The sequence below is a fragment of the Hoplias malabaricus genome, chromosome 2, assembly GCF_029633855.1.
Source record: "Hoplias malabaricus isolate fHopMal1 chromosome 2, fHopMal1.hap1, whole genome shotgun sequence".
Taxonomy (NCBI): domain Eukaryota; kingdom Metazoa; phylum Chordata; class Actinopteri; order Characiformes; family Erythrinidae; genus Hoplias; species Hoplias malabaricus.
In genome coordinates, this window is record NC_089801.1 from 1,487,501 (window position 1) to 1,506,339 (window position 18,839).

The 18,839-nt window shown below is 41.8% G+C and overlaps 1 protein-coding gene across 1 annotated transcript in view; it reads right to left on the reverse strand.

The window, feature by feature from the left end:
- lrba (LPS-responsive vesicle trafficking, beach and anchor containing) overlaps positions 1-18,839 on the reverse strand; it is a 214,216-nt gene that overhangs the window by 22,751 nt on the left and 172,626 nt on the right. Inside the window, 3 exon segments of the mRNA XM_066662321.1 lie at positions 9,140-9,292; positions 12,289-12,408; positions 16,242-16,382. Of these exon segments, the coding sequence (XP_066518418.1) occupies positions 9,140-9,292; positions 12,289-12,408; positions 16,242-16,382 (414 nt within the window).

Genomic DNA, 18,839 nt, shown 5'->3' on the forward strand with positions numbered 1-18,839 from the left:
AAACCAAGAGGGGGAAGGGGGAGGGAGAGGTCCATGTAACTACAACACACAACACTTTTCTAAATCATATTAACACACACACACACACACACAGAGAGAGAGAGAGAGAGAGAGAGAGGAGCCCAGTTCTAACCTCTTGTAATAAAACAGAATAAACAGTAAAATACGTAAAATAAAAGTCCCTGACTGACGAGAACGATCGCAGCACTGAACACGCTCCTGTTCCACCTGTCAGTCAATTGTTTATAAAAGCAGTGGAAAAAGCAGTGGCACAGGTTAAATTTCAGGACTAAACATCTGACTTTCATTGAGCAGTGTAAAATAAACACAACCACTTTAATGTGTTGTGTTCTGTCCTCGGAGCTGAATGTGAGGATAATCTTTCTGCATTAAAACAGTGTTAGTGAACAATACAGTTTATGTTTATGGTTCTACTCATTAAGGAGAATCTGAGAGGATTATTGATGATGAGCCAATTAACACAGAGCAGCCGTCCACTGGGGCTCGTTCACATTATGCAGATTTCAGGAGGAGGCTGTGTGGAGGGGCCTTAACGGTAAGTGTCTGTGTTTCAGAGGGGCACTTGTGATTAAAACATAAAACCAGGCTTTTCCATGTGCAGCAGAGCCACTGCACTCCACTGAAAAGTCAGACAGTCACACACTGCACGTTCTATAAACGTTGTGTGAAATGTTTTCCTGTAGAATATTTCATTTTATCCAAACAATATCAATAAACTGTAAATTGTAGTTACTGCAACTAAATCTGCTTCACTGGTGGAAACACACAAAACCACATCTGTACTCATTAAAGCCTAGGACAGGGAAAGTGACAAAGGCGAATTAGGACTGAAACCCAAGTGTGACGCGTGAAAAATACAGCCTCGGTCTGGTTTGGACAGATCTGTCGGGTTTGTTTCAGTTTCAGTCTGAAATCTTTGTACCGTGTCTCAGAAAGAAAATTCCTGAACCGTGGTCAGACTTGCACTAAAACACACACCTCTGCTACACACACACACACACACACACACACACACACTAAAGTCCAGACACACAGCTTTAAAAATGTCGCTAATGATCCAGATGCTAAACACAGCTAGAGCACACACACACACACACACACACACACACACACACACACACACACACACACACACACACACACACACACACACACACACACACACACACACACACACACACACACAGTGCGATGATGCTTTCAGACGGGAGTTTTTATGAGGAGGATTCAGGATTCGCTAATGACCTTTAGCAGCTCTTTAAAAACATTTTAACGTCTTAGAGCTGACATTCTCACAGCACATTAAACAGCACTTAACAAATCAATCTAGAGCGCAGAGACAGTGAGTGACAGGTGTGTGTGTGTGTGTGTGTCTGTGTGTGTGTGTGTGTGTGTCTGTGTGTGTGTGTGTCTGTGTGTGTGTCTGTGTGTGTGTCTGTGTGTGTGTCTGTGTATCCTGTGTAAGCATGTGCATACTATGTTTATGTGCATGTCCTGTACTGTGTTTTTGTTTGTGTGTGTGTGTGTGTGTTTTTGTTTGTTTGTGTGTGTGTGTGTGTGTGTGTGTGTGATTCTGACAGAGTAAATAGATGGATATCAGACTGAAGTCTCAATAAAGAGAGCTCATATGTGCAGCTGACCCTTTGTGACCTTTAAACATGGGCATGGATGGGCAAGATTTGGAACACACACAAAAACCACAAGTAAGCAGTGCACAGCATCCATACAGTTCTAAAAACAGTATCTAAAATACAAAGAGCAATGTTGAGACCAGAACAAACTCTCTGTGCCTTCCTATTTTACTCTGAGTCTTTGTGAGCTCCAAGTAAATCTGCAAATCACGGCATAGATTCATCAGAGCTCTCAAATCATTACTGAACCAACCAAAATAAGGCCACATATCTTGATTAATTCAAAGGCCAGATTATTGCGTTGTAAATGGTTGTATAATTCCACATTTAGAATTTTTCACTCAGACAAAGTCATTTATCTTCTACGTAGATATGCATTTAATAAAAGCCTTCTATATCACTTTAAATGAAGTGATTTTACCTCATCTATAACTACGTTTGCTGGACTGGAGAGCTGACCACACACTAGTCCAGTGTGAGGTGACCCTGAGAGAAAAGAAGGAGGGAGAGGGAGAGAGAGAGAGAGAGAGAGAGAATAGAGTCGGAGGGAAAAGGGCTTTAAATTAAGATGCTCTCAGGTGAGAGACGAAGAGGAGGATGACTGGGGTCACTGCCTCCAGTGATGGATCTGCTCTACTTATTATTCTCACAGAGAGAGAGAGAGGGAGAGAGTGTTAGAAAGAGAGAGAGAGGGGGGGGTGGGCTGAAGAGGTATAAAGATGGGAGCTGTTTGCACCCATGCTGAAAATTAATTTCTCTCTTTATTCACGTGGGTCATGCTCCAGTGAGTGAGTGAGTGTGAAGGAGAAACTCAAGGCTGAGATGCTCTACCTCTCCTCTCCACTGCTCTCAAGAAACAGACTAAGAGTACTACGGCTCTCAGGGCAAGACAATACAGTCAGAAGTGATGAGAATTCAGTGTATCCTCACTCTATTGTCCAGGGCTCAGAGGAGGGTGGGTAAACTGGACTAAACCTATTCGAATGGAACTAAAAATGAACTGAATCGAATCAAACTAAAATGAATAGAACTGAATCAAACTGAAATTTGCCTAAATTTAAATGATACAAACTGAAGTGAAAAGTGTCAATCTGTTCCCATTACTTGACTTGACTCGAGGTGGAAAATACACACAAACACACTCACATCCACCCACACTGAGATCAGGTATACACACATTACACATGCACAAATACTTCACATTTACAAAAATATAAAGAAATTACAGTTAATTTGGGGCAATTCTGCTGGTCTTTAAGAAACTGTCACAACATTTTTATCAAATATCCAGGGTTTAAATGATGTTTAAAAGTAAACAGTGAACAAAACTGAGATAAAAAAAAATACAATATGCTTTAATACGCTATAGATACAATCATCACCATCTTATTTAGCTTCATTCATTCATTGTCTTTAACCCTTATCCAGTTCAGGGTCACGGTGGGTCCAGAGCCTACCTGGAATCATTGGGCGCAAGGCGGGAATACACCCTGGAGGGGGCGCCAGTCCTTCACAGGGCAACACACACACACACACACATATTCACACCTACGGACACTTTTGAGTCGCCAATCCAACTACTAACATGTGGTTTTTGACCGTGGGAAGAAACCGGAGCACCCGGAGGAAACCCACATGGACACAGGGAGAACACACCACACTCCTCACAGACAGTCACCCGGAGGAAACCCACACAGACACAGGGAGAACACACCACACTCCTCACAGACAGTCACCCAGAGGAAACCCACGAAGTCACAGGGAGAACACACCACACTCCTCACAGACAGTCACCCGGAGGAAACCCACACAGACACAGGGAGAACACACCACACTCCTCACAGACAGTCACCCGGAGGAAACCCACGCAGACACAGGGAGAACACACCACACTCCTCACAGACAGTCACCCGGAGGAAACCCACGCAGACACAGAGAGAACACACCACACTCCTCACAGACAGTCACCCGGAGGAAACCCACGCAGACACAGGGAGAACACACCACACACTGTGCACCACCGTGCTGCCCATCGTGGTACAGATAATACTGTAATATCTAACGCAGTTTCAACCCCAAATCCAAATTCAGCTGATAAGTTGAGACATGAAAGACGGGTGGAAAATTCTGTAAATGGGTATAAAAACTCCTTAAAGCTTTGAAAACTGTAACAGGTATAAAACAGAGATAAAACCCAGGCTTTCAAAGAGCCACTCCTGTAGAGGTTAATGATGTGATGTAGCATAAAGTGTGTGTTTGTGTGTGAAGTGTGGCTCTGAACCTCAGCCAGACGCTTCGCTCCAAATCTGTGGTTCCTTCTCTAAACATCTGCACCATGTGGAACCAGAGGAGCCACAGTGATGACAGCGCGCATTAGCGTCTCAGAGGAGAGACGGGTGAGAGAGGAGAGAAAAGAGAAAAGAGAGAGAGAGACGTACATTCACACACATTTGCGGCATATTCAGCACGAACTGGGGCAGCAGAATGTAAACACCGATGACCTCTGACCCTAGGAGCTCGGTGGTCTTTTGTGATTAAGGAGCATGCGGCACTGATGGAATAGCACAGGTTCCGAAAGAAAAAAAAAATAAAAGTGTTGTCATCGAGAGCTGGACCCAAGTCAGACTTGAAATCCAAGTGGATTAGAAGTGTTTTACTGGTTGTTATATAATTTCTATATAAATGAAATGTTCTTTTTGTTTTATTGCCTAGTACATGGGTGGGATTGGTGATGTGATGGGTTTATTTATTTATTTTCTTATATAAAATATTCTGTACCCTTTTGCATCTTTGCTTTTCCTAATTGGATAAAGTTTAAAGAAGTTAACTTTAAATCAGTCAGCAATGTTACAGAAATAACCAGACTTCCAAATTTCATAATAAAGGTACAATCAAGTCATGATGAAAAATAAGGGCAAATCATGTTTTACACACAAACGTCTTGAAAAGTTGTGTTGATATCTACCGGACTGGGGGCAGTTCTCCAGCTCTTACACACTGTCTCTCAGTGAAAGTGTTAGTTCTTGACCTTTCTAGCCCTTATTGTCGAAATAAATGTCACTTTTTCACCTCCGTCTACACTATGAGTGTGGCATGGTTCCCACACAGTGGGTGAGCGAGAGGGCTGACCTCAGGTCAGCGCAGAGAGAACCATCAGCTCTTTAAATTGAAGGGTTCAAGAACTGGACCAGAACCCTCCCTCAATCACTGCTACACTGTTCTCATCCATCCATCAGCACAGAGAGAGAGTACAGGAAGACAGACATTTCAAACTGTACAGAGAGAGAGAGAGAGAGAGTGTCAGAGAGAGAGGGAGAGAGAGAGAGTGTCAGAGAGAGAGAGAGAGAGGGAGAGAGAGAGAGAGAGAGTCAGACAGACAGAGAGAGAGAGAGAGACAAAGAGAAAGAGACAGAGAGAGAGGGAGCACAGAGAGAGAGAGACAAAGAGAGTGAGAGAGAGAGACAGAGAGAGAGAGAGAGAGAACAAGTCCATAGAGAGTGCAGAGAGAGAACTCTAAAATTATATAACAAAACATAATTTGATTAATAAATCAGCTAATCTATATATAATAGAATTTTTTTATTATTTAATATATACACACACACACATCTACTAGGGCTGGGCAATTAATCGAAATCTACATTCAGAACATTTGACATTCTTGTCTATATGAATTATATCAATTATTTTTATTCTGTTATGCCCCCACCTAAATGCAGAGGCAGACCAAGCGACTCGTACCAAAGAAAAACACAGCGTCTGTGGTTTGAACGTGCTGTGTTTGGACTATGATTAAGACGACACTGAACAAAAAGAGTCAAATGTAAACACTGAGAAAAAACTGTTTCAGCGACCAAAGCACAATCAAAGTAAATACAAACACAGAAACAAAATAATTCTTCATTAATCATAATCGGGGTAAAATGTACAATTAATCGTGATATAAATTTGCACTCATATCGCCCCGCACTAATATATACACACACAAAATTTCCCTAAACAATGTATCTGACAATTATTAGCTGATTGATTAATCAAATTCTCTCATGATACATCTTTTGTAGTTCATTAGAATAACAGGTGTCATATCACCTCCCGCACTTTTCCGATACCGTGTACAATCTGTCAGAACAAGCATTTGACGTGAAACCACATGCTATGGGAACAACTGCACAACTTTAACATTTGTACGATAGTAAAGTGAACACCTACACTTCCCTTTGTTGTTATTACGTGAGGAAGTGAGTTAAAGCTCAGGTTCATTAGGTGTTTCTTTTATAAAAGCTTTATAAACATAAATATTTGTGATAGGTGTAAGGTTTTTATTATTTTTAATATTATTTAGAAAGGTAAATGAACGTAGCATTATTTTTAATGGTTCCATCTTCATGGTGCATTCACTGCTGGAAAGTTCAGCTGCCATTTTCAAATGATGTTTAAAAAAAAATTAAAAAAATACGTTTTTCCCAGTGTTCCACTGCTCTGAGATCAGTCTGGACAGTTTTCCCATAATGTATTTGGACAGTGCTGAGACGAGGGTAACCTGATCTTAGGTCAGTCAGCTGGTATTACTGTAATCACATCCAGATCAGAGAATTAGTCACATGTTCAGGAATGTTCTGCTCAATACAAACAGAGACCAGACATGCCTCATTATCCATAGTACAGAGAGAGAGAGCTAGAGAGGAGAGAGAGAGAGAGAAAGAGAGAGAGAGAGAGAGAGAGAGAGAGAGGTACAAACAGCAAGAGACAGAGAAGAAAGGCACAGACAGCAAGAGAGAGAAAGTAAGGGAGAATATTTTTAACCTCTCACTCGACCCTTAAATAAAAGAAACAATCAACTCTGATCTTACAGAGAGATCAACAGTCAGAAGGGGCAAAAAAAAAGAGAAAGAACAGAAAGAGCGAGGGAGGTAGGAAAACTGAACAGCTGGAGAATGACTGAGACAGCACAGACAAAGAAAGAGGGAAGGAGAGAAAGAGAGAGAAACAGCAGTGAGAGGTAAACACAGTAGCAACGTATAGAATAGAGACAGAGAGAGGGAAAAGAGACTGGGGGAGAAAGAGAAATGTTTATGTGCTGTTTACGTGTAAAAACCTGACTTATTTCGTTCTGATTTAGTCTCATCTCCTGTGGCGATTTAAGTGGAGAGCAGTGTGTGCTTGTGACTGACTGAGTGAGTGAGTGAGTGAGACAGAGAGAGAGAGAGAGAGAGAGAAAGAAAGAAATAGAAAATGTTGTGTCTGAACCCCGTGGTGTTTTTGGAGAGAGCATTAAATTTTACAGACACATTCTCAGCACTCTGCTCCAGATTGGATTTTAATTAGCTCTTAATCATCTACAGGACATTAATGTGTGTGTGTGTGTGTGTGTGAGGTATATATACATATATGTGTGTAAGTGGCCTGCTGTTTGTGGTCATTAGCAGTTGATGAGCTTTAGAGTGGATTACTCCATTAGAGAGAGAGAGAGAGAGAGAGAGAGTGTGTGTGTATGTGTGAGGGAGATCTGTGGTGCAGCCAACTGTAGTTTACACACAAACATACACACACCACACACTGCATCTGGACTGCATAAGAATTCTGCTCATTTACGGCTGGAATGGCACAGCTATAGAAACATATCCTTTACAGAATAAGAGTATATAAGTAGATAGAGTAGTTAAGTATATATATGTAGTATATATAAAATATACTATACACTTTATTAAAAATGTTCATAGAAAACAGTAGCATACAGGTTAGGAATGGAATGTAGCACAGAAAGTATAAAAAGCAGGTTATATACGTAGCACTACAGCAGCGAACAGAATATGGAATAAAGTGCAGAAGGGTACAATATAAAGAGTAAAGCATAGCACACAGAACAGACTACAATATAAAGTGCTGTGTAAAGCATAAAGAACAATGTAGAGAACATTACTGTTGGTTACAATACACTGAGTACATTATGTTTACGTTTCCTTAATTCTGCCTGTTTCATTATATCTTCTTCTCTCTACCTCTATCTCAACATTATACACTTTTACGTCTTGTTTTTGTCTTCTTCCTGCCTTTACCTTTCAATTCCTTCCTCGATTTTTGTCTCTTTCCTCCTATATCCACCCCCCCCCTTATTTCTCCCTTTCATTCGATCTATTCCTCTTCTCTCAGTGCACATGTGTGTATTGCTTTGATTTTAGGTGAAAGTTCAGTGTTACTGCTGAGTGGAAGAAAAGAGGAGAGAAGGGTGAAGAGATGGAGAGAAGATGACAAAGGGAGAAGAGCACAGAAGGGATTAATAGAGGTCTGTGGTGTGTGATTGTGCTCGTATTTGGTTGTTTTGCGTGAGGGGCTTGTCGGTGATTAATGAGTCATGCTCAAATCAGCTCTCTAATAACACGCAAACATGCACACACGCAAACACACACACACACGCAAACACACACACACACACACACAGTATATGTTTTACTTAAACATGAGCAAATTATTAGAAGAGGAAGGGTAAAACTATTCCGTATTCTGAATGGATTCAGGAAGTATCTTCACTAATTCAATGTAGAAGAGTACAGTCTTTAAAGAGTAGTTAAACACTATGTATACGGCAGTGTACTGTAGAATAACATGGCTTAGTAGTGTGGAATAATAAACATATTACAGAGAAATATATTGTTGATTACTGATGTAGATGATTAGTACCATTTCCATTTGTAGAATAGTACATAGAGTACAGTGAATTATATTAGAATATCATTTTTACAGAAGATCATGTACAGTGTTATTTTGTATGGTTTGGAGTAGTAGAGGATGGCACAAATAAGTGTAGTATAATACACAAATATTGTGCACGTACTATACTGTAGAATAGTATTGTTTAGTGTAGTGTAGTATAATAAATAAATAATTAAACACCAATTAATATCATAATATAGTACAGTACGATATTGTGTAGGGTTGCATGGTGGTACAAAAGGTAGTGTCACTGTCACACAGCTCCAGGGTCCTGGGGTTTTGGGTTTGGTCACCTCAAACTACGGATACTGGAAGCCTGTGCTAGCATTTCTCCTGCGGTGTTGCTATCAGTGTGTGAAGAGTGGGAGAAGAGGGTTGCATTGACAATCCAACACAATGGGCAACACTTAGAACACATTTTATAAGTGGTCAGAAACTTGTAAATAACTCATGAAAGAATAAAGTTACGTTAAAACCAAGCACAACATTGTTTTTCTTGTGAAACTCCCAATACGTTTGATGTGTCACATGACCCTCTTCCCATTGAAAAAACAAAAGTTGGATCCAAAATGGCCGACTTTAAAATGGCCGCCATGGTCACCACCATCTTGAAACGTTTCCCCCCTCCCATATACTAATGTGCCACAAACAGGAAGTTAATATCACCAACCATTCCCATTTTATTAAGGTGTATCCATATAAATGCCCCCCCCCCCCCCCCGTAGTAAAATTACACACACATAGCTTAGTGTACCATAGGATAAGAGCCATACCAGTCTGTTGATGCGAACAAACTCTTCTGGACTCTTGGCCCAGGCTGGCAGCTCCACGTCTGACACCACTGTCCCATCATCCATCACTCCCAGACTGTAGTCATTAGAGTTTACAAACATCTCTGGCAGAAAGAAGAACTCTGGAATCAACTCCTACACACACAGACACAAGAGAGAGAGAGTAGCCAGTTATTAAAAGTAGTCATTATATTTCAAAACTCCTGGAGGTTCTCAAACAATGCAGTGACTGCCCCAGAGCCCACACCTAAACATCAGAATGTTTTTGGAATTCGGTCTGACCCTGAGAAGCAGTTCAGCTCAGTCTCCTCGATCACACACTGTAGCACCATTGAAAAACCCAGGAATGAGGTTCATGGTTATTAGTTTATTTATTTGGACGACCCCTTTTAAGAGCTTCAGAGAAAAAGACGAGACACATTGGGCCTTTCTCCTTTTCTTCTGTTCTGTCTGTCTTTAATATTCAAGGCAAACATTAAAACAGAAAGGTCAGCGCTTTATGATGGCGCCCTACACTTCACCCGTAAATTTAACCCCACAGTGACAGCATTCCGAGTATTATTTTTCTCATTTAACGACGACCTGTTCGTTTGTTCTGGGTTTTTGTTTTTTTGGTTTCTGGTGCACAAAACTCCCTTCAAAGCATTTGTTTGTGTTGTGCACTGCATTAAGTCACTGGAGTTGAAACGTAGCTGGCGAAACGAAATGAGGAAAAAGTGTTGAGGGAACTGCTGTATCATTTGTTATTAAGATTTATTGTTTAATAATTTATTTATTTGTCCATATCTTCAAAGGTAAAGTGAGAGAAAGTGAAAGAGAAAACAGTGGGTGTGTGTGTTTTTGAGAAAGAAAGAGAGAGAAACAGAGAAACAAGTCATGTAAATAAACCCATAGACTAGGCCTTTCCCCCTCTCTTCTGTTCTTTCTCTCTTTAAAACAGAAGGTGAGTCTTTAAAACTAATGGAAAGTGTTAAAATCAGAAAGGTCGACTCTTTATGATGGCTCCATGCACCCCATGTTTTAGCTGTAAATTTAAACCCTTGGCAGTGGTGTTCAGATTGGGGCATTAAGCGGTATAGGGGTAAGTACTGGAGTCAGTAGGGGGAGGGTGGGGTTGGGGTTGGTGTGTTGCAGAGGTGGGGCTATTATGTGCAGTGGCCCTGTGAGCAGGTCTGGTCAAAGGCCAAAACCTGTGATCCAAAATCCTGTCGTGCTGCGGGTCAGTGGAGAGGTGTGCCCCTGGGCTCCGTCTCCAGGCCTCTCTAATTCCCTTAAGGGGACACTTCCAGTGGCTTTTTCTAGAGCAGGGGCCTAGGGTCAGGGGTCAGGCCTGGATACTAGCATGGTCAGAGTAGGATCAGGGCCAGTATTGCCCTCTTCAGACTTTAACACAAAACATTGCCACAGGCTTTTCACCCTTTTGTTTAGAAATGGGGGTAGCTGAGAGTTTCTGCAGTTTGGTCAACTAAGCACACTAATTAATATATCACTGACCCACAGGAGGGTACAACAACTATTTATGTTCTGTCCTATAAATTATTTAATAACACTGCCATACTAAATAGTAGTAACAAATGTCTATACCTTGTAAATGAATTATATATTATGATAAATATTCTTGTTGCTGTAACATTTACAGGGCAAAAAAATAAATAATTAAAAATGAACTCTATCAAATTATCTAAATTATAACAGACTATAACAGAAGGCATCTTTGAATCTTGCTTGTTCCTCATCTCTGCAAGGAGCTCTCATTTTTACGAGGTATCTCCACTGACAGCCATTTAATGAGAACCAGATTATTTTAAGGACAGAATAAAAAAAACGCACAGAATTCCATTCCATTCTTTTTGGTTCACAAATGTCAGTAGATTTCAAGTAGATTTCATAAACGAGGTCCTAATCCTCTGAGACGAGTTCAGACCTGGTCAGTAATCGAGTGTGAGACTGTAATTTGAGCCACATGTTTTTATCAGAGAGCGTAGCTCAATCAGGGCCCAGTCCCGACGCGTCCAAACCAATATTTTAAAAGCTTTGGACACTCGTTAAAGTTGAAGGCTAAGTTTTTGGACAGAAGATGAAGGTGAAGTTGGAGGTGAAGTGGTCTGAGGTTCAGGTGGGGGTTAGACCTGTTACACACAGGCGGGTTTTTTTTTTTTGGTGTTTTAGGGACAGTTTGTAATTTGGAATTAGACCGGAGCTATGGATGCTGACCATTACTGGCTTCTTCAGCCTTAAAGACACAGAAACATTAAATATAAGAGATAATGATCCTGAGATGAGTTCACACGGTTGTTGAGTGTATTTCTTTAGATTTAATATTTCAATAAGCGTTGTACACATATTACAGTGATTTGTTTATAGGAACTGAAGGTGAAAGTGGAGTGGCTGGACGTTTAGGTGGAGGCTAGACCCTGGACTAAAGCTCCTGTTTAGTTTTGCTTTTCTGGGTTTCCTGAATTGCAGATCAGACAAGAGCTTTGATCACACCATCTTGACTCTTTCATGGCTGTGTGATGCCGATTGGTTTTGATCACCCCTGTGTCTGGTGGGTGTTTATGGAAGGGGCAATTGAGGTGCAAGCGAGGGGCAGCAGGGGAGAGAACGGTGCCCTGTTGCTGTGGTTACAGCCCAGGCTCCACCCTCTCCAGTGGGCTTCAGTTACCGGGAGGAAGTGAGACTGCAGCAGAAAAAAAATCGTCTAATCACGTAATGGCATCCACATTGGAGAAACAGAGAGGATGAAAAGGAAACACCGACCCAGGCCTGATTGGAGAGAAACCTGAGACTGTGAGAGACTATGGATGTGTGCAGAAGTATATACACCCCTGGACAAACAAGGGGCAGAATAAATGGACATTTACTACAGGGAACAAACTGTCTGCACACTTGGGCACACTTTCTTATTAATCACTTGGTTTTAACATTTCAGAAGAACTACATTCTTGCTTCAAACACACTCTGTATTCTTCAGAAATCTTTGCGTTTCTCTTTGGATGTCTCATGTAATCTTATGAAGCTTGAAATAAACCATTGTTATGACAAATGTACGTGTTAGTTCCTCAGTATTCACTCAGCCCTGAACACTCTGGAAAGAGGAGATTCCTGCATTAGTTCGTGTATGTGCATACCTTGACGTCGGATGTGTCTCTCTGACAGTTTCTCCAGGCTCTGGACACAGAGGAAAATGTTCGGTCAGCATGGTCAAACTTCCCTCCTTGGAAATTCAGGAAAAGGGTTGTGAACGGTTCCTGAGAACATTCCAAACACACACACACACACACACACACAGACTCAGTTTCCCACCTACATATGCCTTTATTAACTGTCCCAAAGTATGTAGACACCTATTATAATAACTGAATTCAGCTGCATCATGGTCATGCTTAAGCCTCATATAATCAAGCTCTGGAGCAGCTGCACATGATTCCAAACGCCAAAAGGGATCTAGACTTATAAACCCCTCAGCAATGAACTCTAGAGCAGTGGAACTGTGTTCCCCAGGGTTCAGGGCTCCATCCAGGTTGAGCTGGAATGGTGTGTGTTATCCAGTGGTATCTCTAGATCAATAAAGTATCTATATAACTCTAAATCACTAAATCAGATGTCAGATGTCACACGTGTCAGTTATACATTTAACTATTCTACTCCTCCGTCATCCACGTTGTCCCATATAAGAGACTGTTTTTTTGTGTTGTAGACATGGAGATGTGTCTACAGTCAGCCATTTTATTTGAATGAGTTTGTTTTACTGGAGGTTCTGGACAGTAAATAAAGTGTCTGTAATCCTCTGTCCTGAGTAGAGCTGAGAGGTTAATCCTGAATAAAGCTCAATAATGACTTCCTTCCTTCCTTCTCTCAGTAAAAGCTGAGCGTAAACAGAGCATTGCAGCTCCTCAGCAGGACGTGATCAGGGGCTTATTTGGAGACTTGTAATGATCTTTAATCTTGTTGGTAGTGGATCAATAGCAGAGCTCTCAGTAATCACAGTCCTGAGAGAGCATTAGGGTCCCAATCTGAGATGTGTGTGTGTGGATGTGGGTGTCCTGAGAGAAAGTTGGTGTCCCAATTTGAGTGGCATTTGTGTGTGTGTGTGTGCGCGTGCATTTTCGTTTAATCAGTGGACGGTTTCCACTGATTAAACAAGGGGGATACAACAAGGTATAAATACAACAACCTGAAAGTGAGCCGACCATTACAATGAGATACCGCAACCATTACACACCGCATATTGACCTATAATGACTAGACACACACCTTTTTTGTGTGTACAGCGGTCTAAACATGACCTCTACAGAGAACACAGTATGACTTTTCTCAGTGTATCTACAGAAACTGAAATTAAAATGATCAGCAAATAAATAAATAAAATTCACAAATATTTTTTGATAGTGATTTTCATTTTGCTGGTGTTCTACTCCTCAACTGAGAGAGAGAGAGAGAAAGAGTGAGAGTGAGAGAGATAGAGTGAGAGAGAGAGAGAGCGTGTGAGAGAGAGATAGAGAGTGTGAGATAGAGAGAGTGAGAGAGATAGAGAGTGTGTGAGAGAGAGAGAGATAGAGTGTGAGATAGAGAGAGTGTGTGAGAGAGAGAGAGTGTGAGAGTGAGAGAGAGATAGAGAGAGTGAGAGAGATAGAGTGTGTGAGAGAGAGAGTGAGAGAGATAGAGAGTGTGTGTGAGAGAGAGAGAGTGAGAGAGATAGAGAGTGTGTGAGAGAGAGAGTGAGAGAGAGAGAGAGTGTGTGAGAGAGAGAGTGAGAGAGATAGAGAGTGTGTGAGAGAGAGAGAGAGTGAGAGAGAGAGAGAGTGTGTGAGAGAGAGAGAGAGTGAGAGAGAGAGAGAGACAGAGAGAGAGAAAGAGAGAGACATGTGAGGTGAATGATGTGTTATGAATTTGTTGCATGTAGATAAGAGCAATAACTCAGCGGAGTGTATATCACTCACACACACCACACCCACACAGCCAATTATAAACAGCAATTAGCCCTGACATACAGCTCCGCAAATCATACGCCGAGCAGCTATTTAACACCCTGCTCTGGAGTGCTGTGTAGTGTCCAGATACTCCAGCTGCTACAGACTGATGTGCTGTTAACACAAGGTGAAGAGAGGCTTAAAAACCTCATTTAAATCACAGTGCTCACAGTGTTTAATTCCAAAGCTCAGTCTGGTGACATTTACATAACATCACAACTACTTGTATATATGTATACTCCATGATTACCGTTATACACGACCACTTCAAAAATCTGTACAGTCTCTACAGAAATAGGACACTTTAAAGCAGCTCCACATGAGCCTAATGTCACCAGGCTCCAGAGTGTGCTAGGAGAACTCTGCCAGGGACAATCCTAAGCCTCACTGCACAAAGCGGGTTGTGGTCGCTCTGACAAGAACAAGAAATCTGGGAAATTAGCCAAGAAACCGTATGGATTTGACTGCAACAAATACTATCGCACCCGGGACAGCTGATGAAGCAGCACTAAGGTTGGGGAATGATAGGGGAAAATTAACCATGGGCCCAAAACCAAAAGCTTAAGTTTGAGTTCAACATTGCTGAATGTTTTAAAGGCGCACCATGTCACACCCAGAAAGAAATCATTGACCACATCAATGGTGGCATTCTCAAAATAACCGGATCCGGAACTGCCAGCCATAGACAGAGTCACGACATCGTAATCCTCTATAAATTAGAAGACGACGTTGGGTTCATGGTGGAAAAAACGTTCGACTTCAGTACACACTAGATCTAATCCTGCAGACCGAAGTGATCGTCCTGGTGGGTAAGATGATGATTAGAAACTGTGGTCATGGTCAGATCAACAACAATGGACTGTGACTCCTATCCCTCACCATCTCCAACAACTGAACTGTTGGGAACAGCTACGTCCAGCATCTGTAAACATATCAACGGACCCGGAGCAATTCTTTCAACAGGTATTTGGCTGTATTGGATTAGAGGCAGCAATCCTGCAACAATATCTGGAAAAGTCTTGCACTATAAGATATCTCAGACAAATGTAGATGAAAAAAACTGTGCTAAGCTCCTAAACTCACTTATCCCCTACACAACTACAAAAGCTACTGCCATCTTAACAAAGATGAGCACTAGAAATGGGCGTTATCCACATTTTCCATACTGTTCTACACGGTTTAGAAGCATAGCTGACCAGCTAACACACTTATGGTTTAGCACACTACAGCAGATAGATTCCCAGGGCACTGAGGATCAAAACACACATGTTTAGAGAATAAAGGCTCATACGTGTGAGCATAAAGTCGAATGAATGATCTGTCCTCTCTCTTTTAACCCAAACTCAGTGCTGAACTCACAACTGTGGTGGGCTACAGGGCTTTTGTTTTTCACCACCTGTTTTCAGACTGTGACATCAGTAGTCAGTGAGCTCTCACAGCGCCCCCTCCCTGTGGCTCTCTTAAATGCACATGAATTAACTTTTTAGCCGTGTACTTGAAGACACTGCCCTCGTTTTGAGATACCATTCACATTACCGTTACACCGCCCAACCCTAACGAGTCCTGAAACAAAATGGCAGCGAACATTGAGGAAACAGCGTCCAAAAAAACTACCAAATTCTTCATCGTACGCTGGCTGAGCAGAAGGACCAAACAACAACATCAACAAAAGACAGATGGAACATTTGCAAAATAGTTATGAGATCACTCTCACCTAAATGCTAGCAAGGGAGTGATGTTGATGATAAAGGGAGGCCTATGAATCTATGCTTGGGATGAGTTGGAGTGGTCTTTGTGATCTAGAACCAATCATCCATCATCCCACCATCACCACCCAACCATCGGTACCTCACCATACTAATGTTGTTTGTGACTGAACGTCATTAAATGCTCACAGAAATATATCAAAATCAAAGTCGTCTCAGAAAATCTGGGCTTGGGAACCTTTGTGTGTGTGTGTGTGTGTGTGTGTGTGAGTGAGTGTGTGTGTGAGTGTGTGTGTGTGTGTGTGTGAGAGAGAGAGAGAGAGAGAGAGAGAGAGAGAGAGAGAGAGAGAGAGAGAGAGAGAGAGAAATAGCAAGAGTGAGAGAGAGAGAGACTGCAATACTCACAATCCTCAGCAGCCACATCATGGTGAAGCTGGCGGTGGAGTAGTGTGTGCCGTAGTGGAATTTGGGGACCTGTTCATCTTCCCATGATTCATATCGTTCAGAAAAGAATGCAGCTCTCTTTGGGTTCAGGGCACCAATCGGCTATCGGGAGAAAGATAAACAAACAAACAAACATTCATTCATTCATCTTAGTATATGTGTGATTATATGCTGGAGAGAGAGAGAGAATGAGAGAGAGAGAGAGAGAGAGAGATGGATAGAGTGAGAGATAGAGAGAGAGAGTGTGAGAGAGAGTAAGAGATAGAGAATGAGAGATAGAGAGAGAGAGAGTGAGATAGAGAAAGAGAGAGAGAGATAGTGAGAGATAGAGAGAGAAAGAGTAAGAGAGAGAGAGAGAGAGTGAGAGAGAGTGAGATAGTGAGAGATAGAGATAGATAGAGAGAGAAAAAGAGTAAGAGAGAGAGAGAATGAGAGAGAGAGAGAGAGAGAAAGAGCCTTGTGAAAACTGAGAGAGACAAGCTGCTGTAGTAAATTTGCTAGAGTACTTAAATCTTTAATATTTGTTTGATTTAATTGCTTCTGAACTGAAGAGTGTTTTAATGAGCACAGCCTTTATTACTGATTAGAATCACTTCCAAGAAATCTAAAATCTTTGTTAAACTGAAATCTCCTCATGTGCATACCTCTTCCACTTCCCCCGTGTGTGCGCATGTCCCTAAGGCTTTTACACCTCTCACAGATGAATAAGGGGACTTTCTGAATCATTTTTGTTAGTGTAAATATTTTATGGTAGTTTCCCTGCGCCATGGAGTTTAAGGCAAACAGAAGCAGAACAAAGGGAATATTTACACTCAGACTCAGCGCATGAATATTGGATGATGTTATTGTGAAGATCAATCAGGTTCAGAGGCGTATAAAAAGCCCCCTGCAGCTGATTGGAGGAAAATAACAAATGGATGAGAGCGCCGTAGTGAAGTGTAGCTTAAATAACTCCATACAGCAAAATGAGCTCCATTGCTCTATTGATCCGGCGCATTAATTCCCCATCGATCTGAAGGAGCCGATACATTCTAGAAGCCATTATTTAAATTCTCCTTCATAAAGAAGCTTATTGTCCTGCTCAATCTTTATTACATCCCCCTGGTGACCCCATCCCTGGCTTTGATCTACTGGAGTGATGGGCTTCTGTAAAATGAGAGTAGAAAGGTAACAGATCGATCGTATACTGTAGCTAATCTTCCATTCAGACTGCAGCTCTATTGATCCCAATGCTGCTCTTATTATACAGGAACAAAATGGATAACTCCCTCACGGGGCTCCACCCTCTAGCGCGTTCTTCCGTGGCTACGGTTGGGGAAGTTGTTAACTGGTACACCTTAACCACTGCAAATTTCCTGGGGCTAAAATCAGCTTGTTATTCACATTCCATTCCACCTTAAGGGGTGCTATTAGATTCTGAAAAAAAAAGGATTGGGTCCTGATGATATATCGGTATTTTCACTGCCTGATATACTTTTTTAAAAGGGCTATTTATCAGATTTCTTGGGCTTGGTTGTTCTCTCAGCTGAACAGTATCTGAATGTATGTATTCCATGTGAATTCAACATAAAATTACAAAATAACACATTTGTGGGTGGAACCTGGGTCAATGGCCTAATTTGCATTGCAGAAATCTCTGCTGGAGAGCACGGATAAAAGCATTTGTGTTTAATACGGTGTAAGCCAATGGCTGATTTAACCATAAAGGGTTAATTATTTGGCACTAAGTCCTCCAGTGTGGTAATTAAATCTGGGTTAGATTCTCTTAATGGAGGATTTGTAATCTTAAATACCAAAGCCTTAATTATACTCATTTAGAATGTTCTGGACGTGCGGTTCCGCTCTGACAGTGACACAGTGTGTGTGTGTGTGTGTGTGTGAGAGAGAGAGAGAGAGAGCGGGAGAGAAAGCATGAGCTGAGCACACACACTGAATTAAACATTACACAGATTCCGCTGATTTATCGCCGCAATAACAGTGCCTTCATTACAGAAAAAAAAGAGCAGGAGGAATAAAACATCGCTCTGTCACAGCGCAGCGTGTGTGTGTGTGTGTGTGTGTTAGTTGATGACATCTCGAGAGTCCTCCATATTGTTTACTCTAAATTAGGCACATGGCTCTGAAGGGGTGCTCAATCTGACAGAGCTGTAGATCAAGACTTTTCCTGCTGTGTCCCAATCCTCCCGCTCCCTCTCCCCTATTCCCTGTACGCTCATTTCCAATTTGATTCTCATGCCAATGCATCCCTTTACCCTGTCCCCTCGTCCTCTGTGCTACCTTCCCCCTGTCCCTCAAGCCCTGCCAATGTTCTTGCCTCTTCCTTCTGTGTCCTTGTCTCATCCCCTGCGCACTCTGTCCTCAATCTTCATCCCTAATCCTGTTTCTTGTCATTTTTTCCTCGTCCTCGGACCTCTATTCCTTTTCCTTTGTGCTCCATTTCCTGTCACCGTCTTCCCTATCCTTCTATTCTGTCCTCTTATCATGTCCCCTCCTCATATCATCTTATCTCCTATCAGCTTCGTTGTTACATGGTCCCTTCCACCGCTCGTGTCCCTGTCC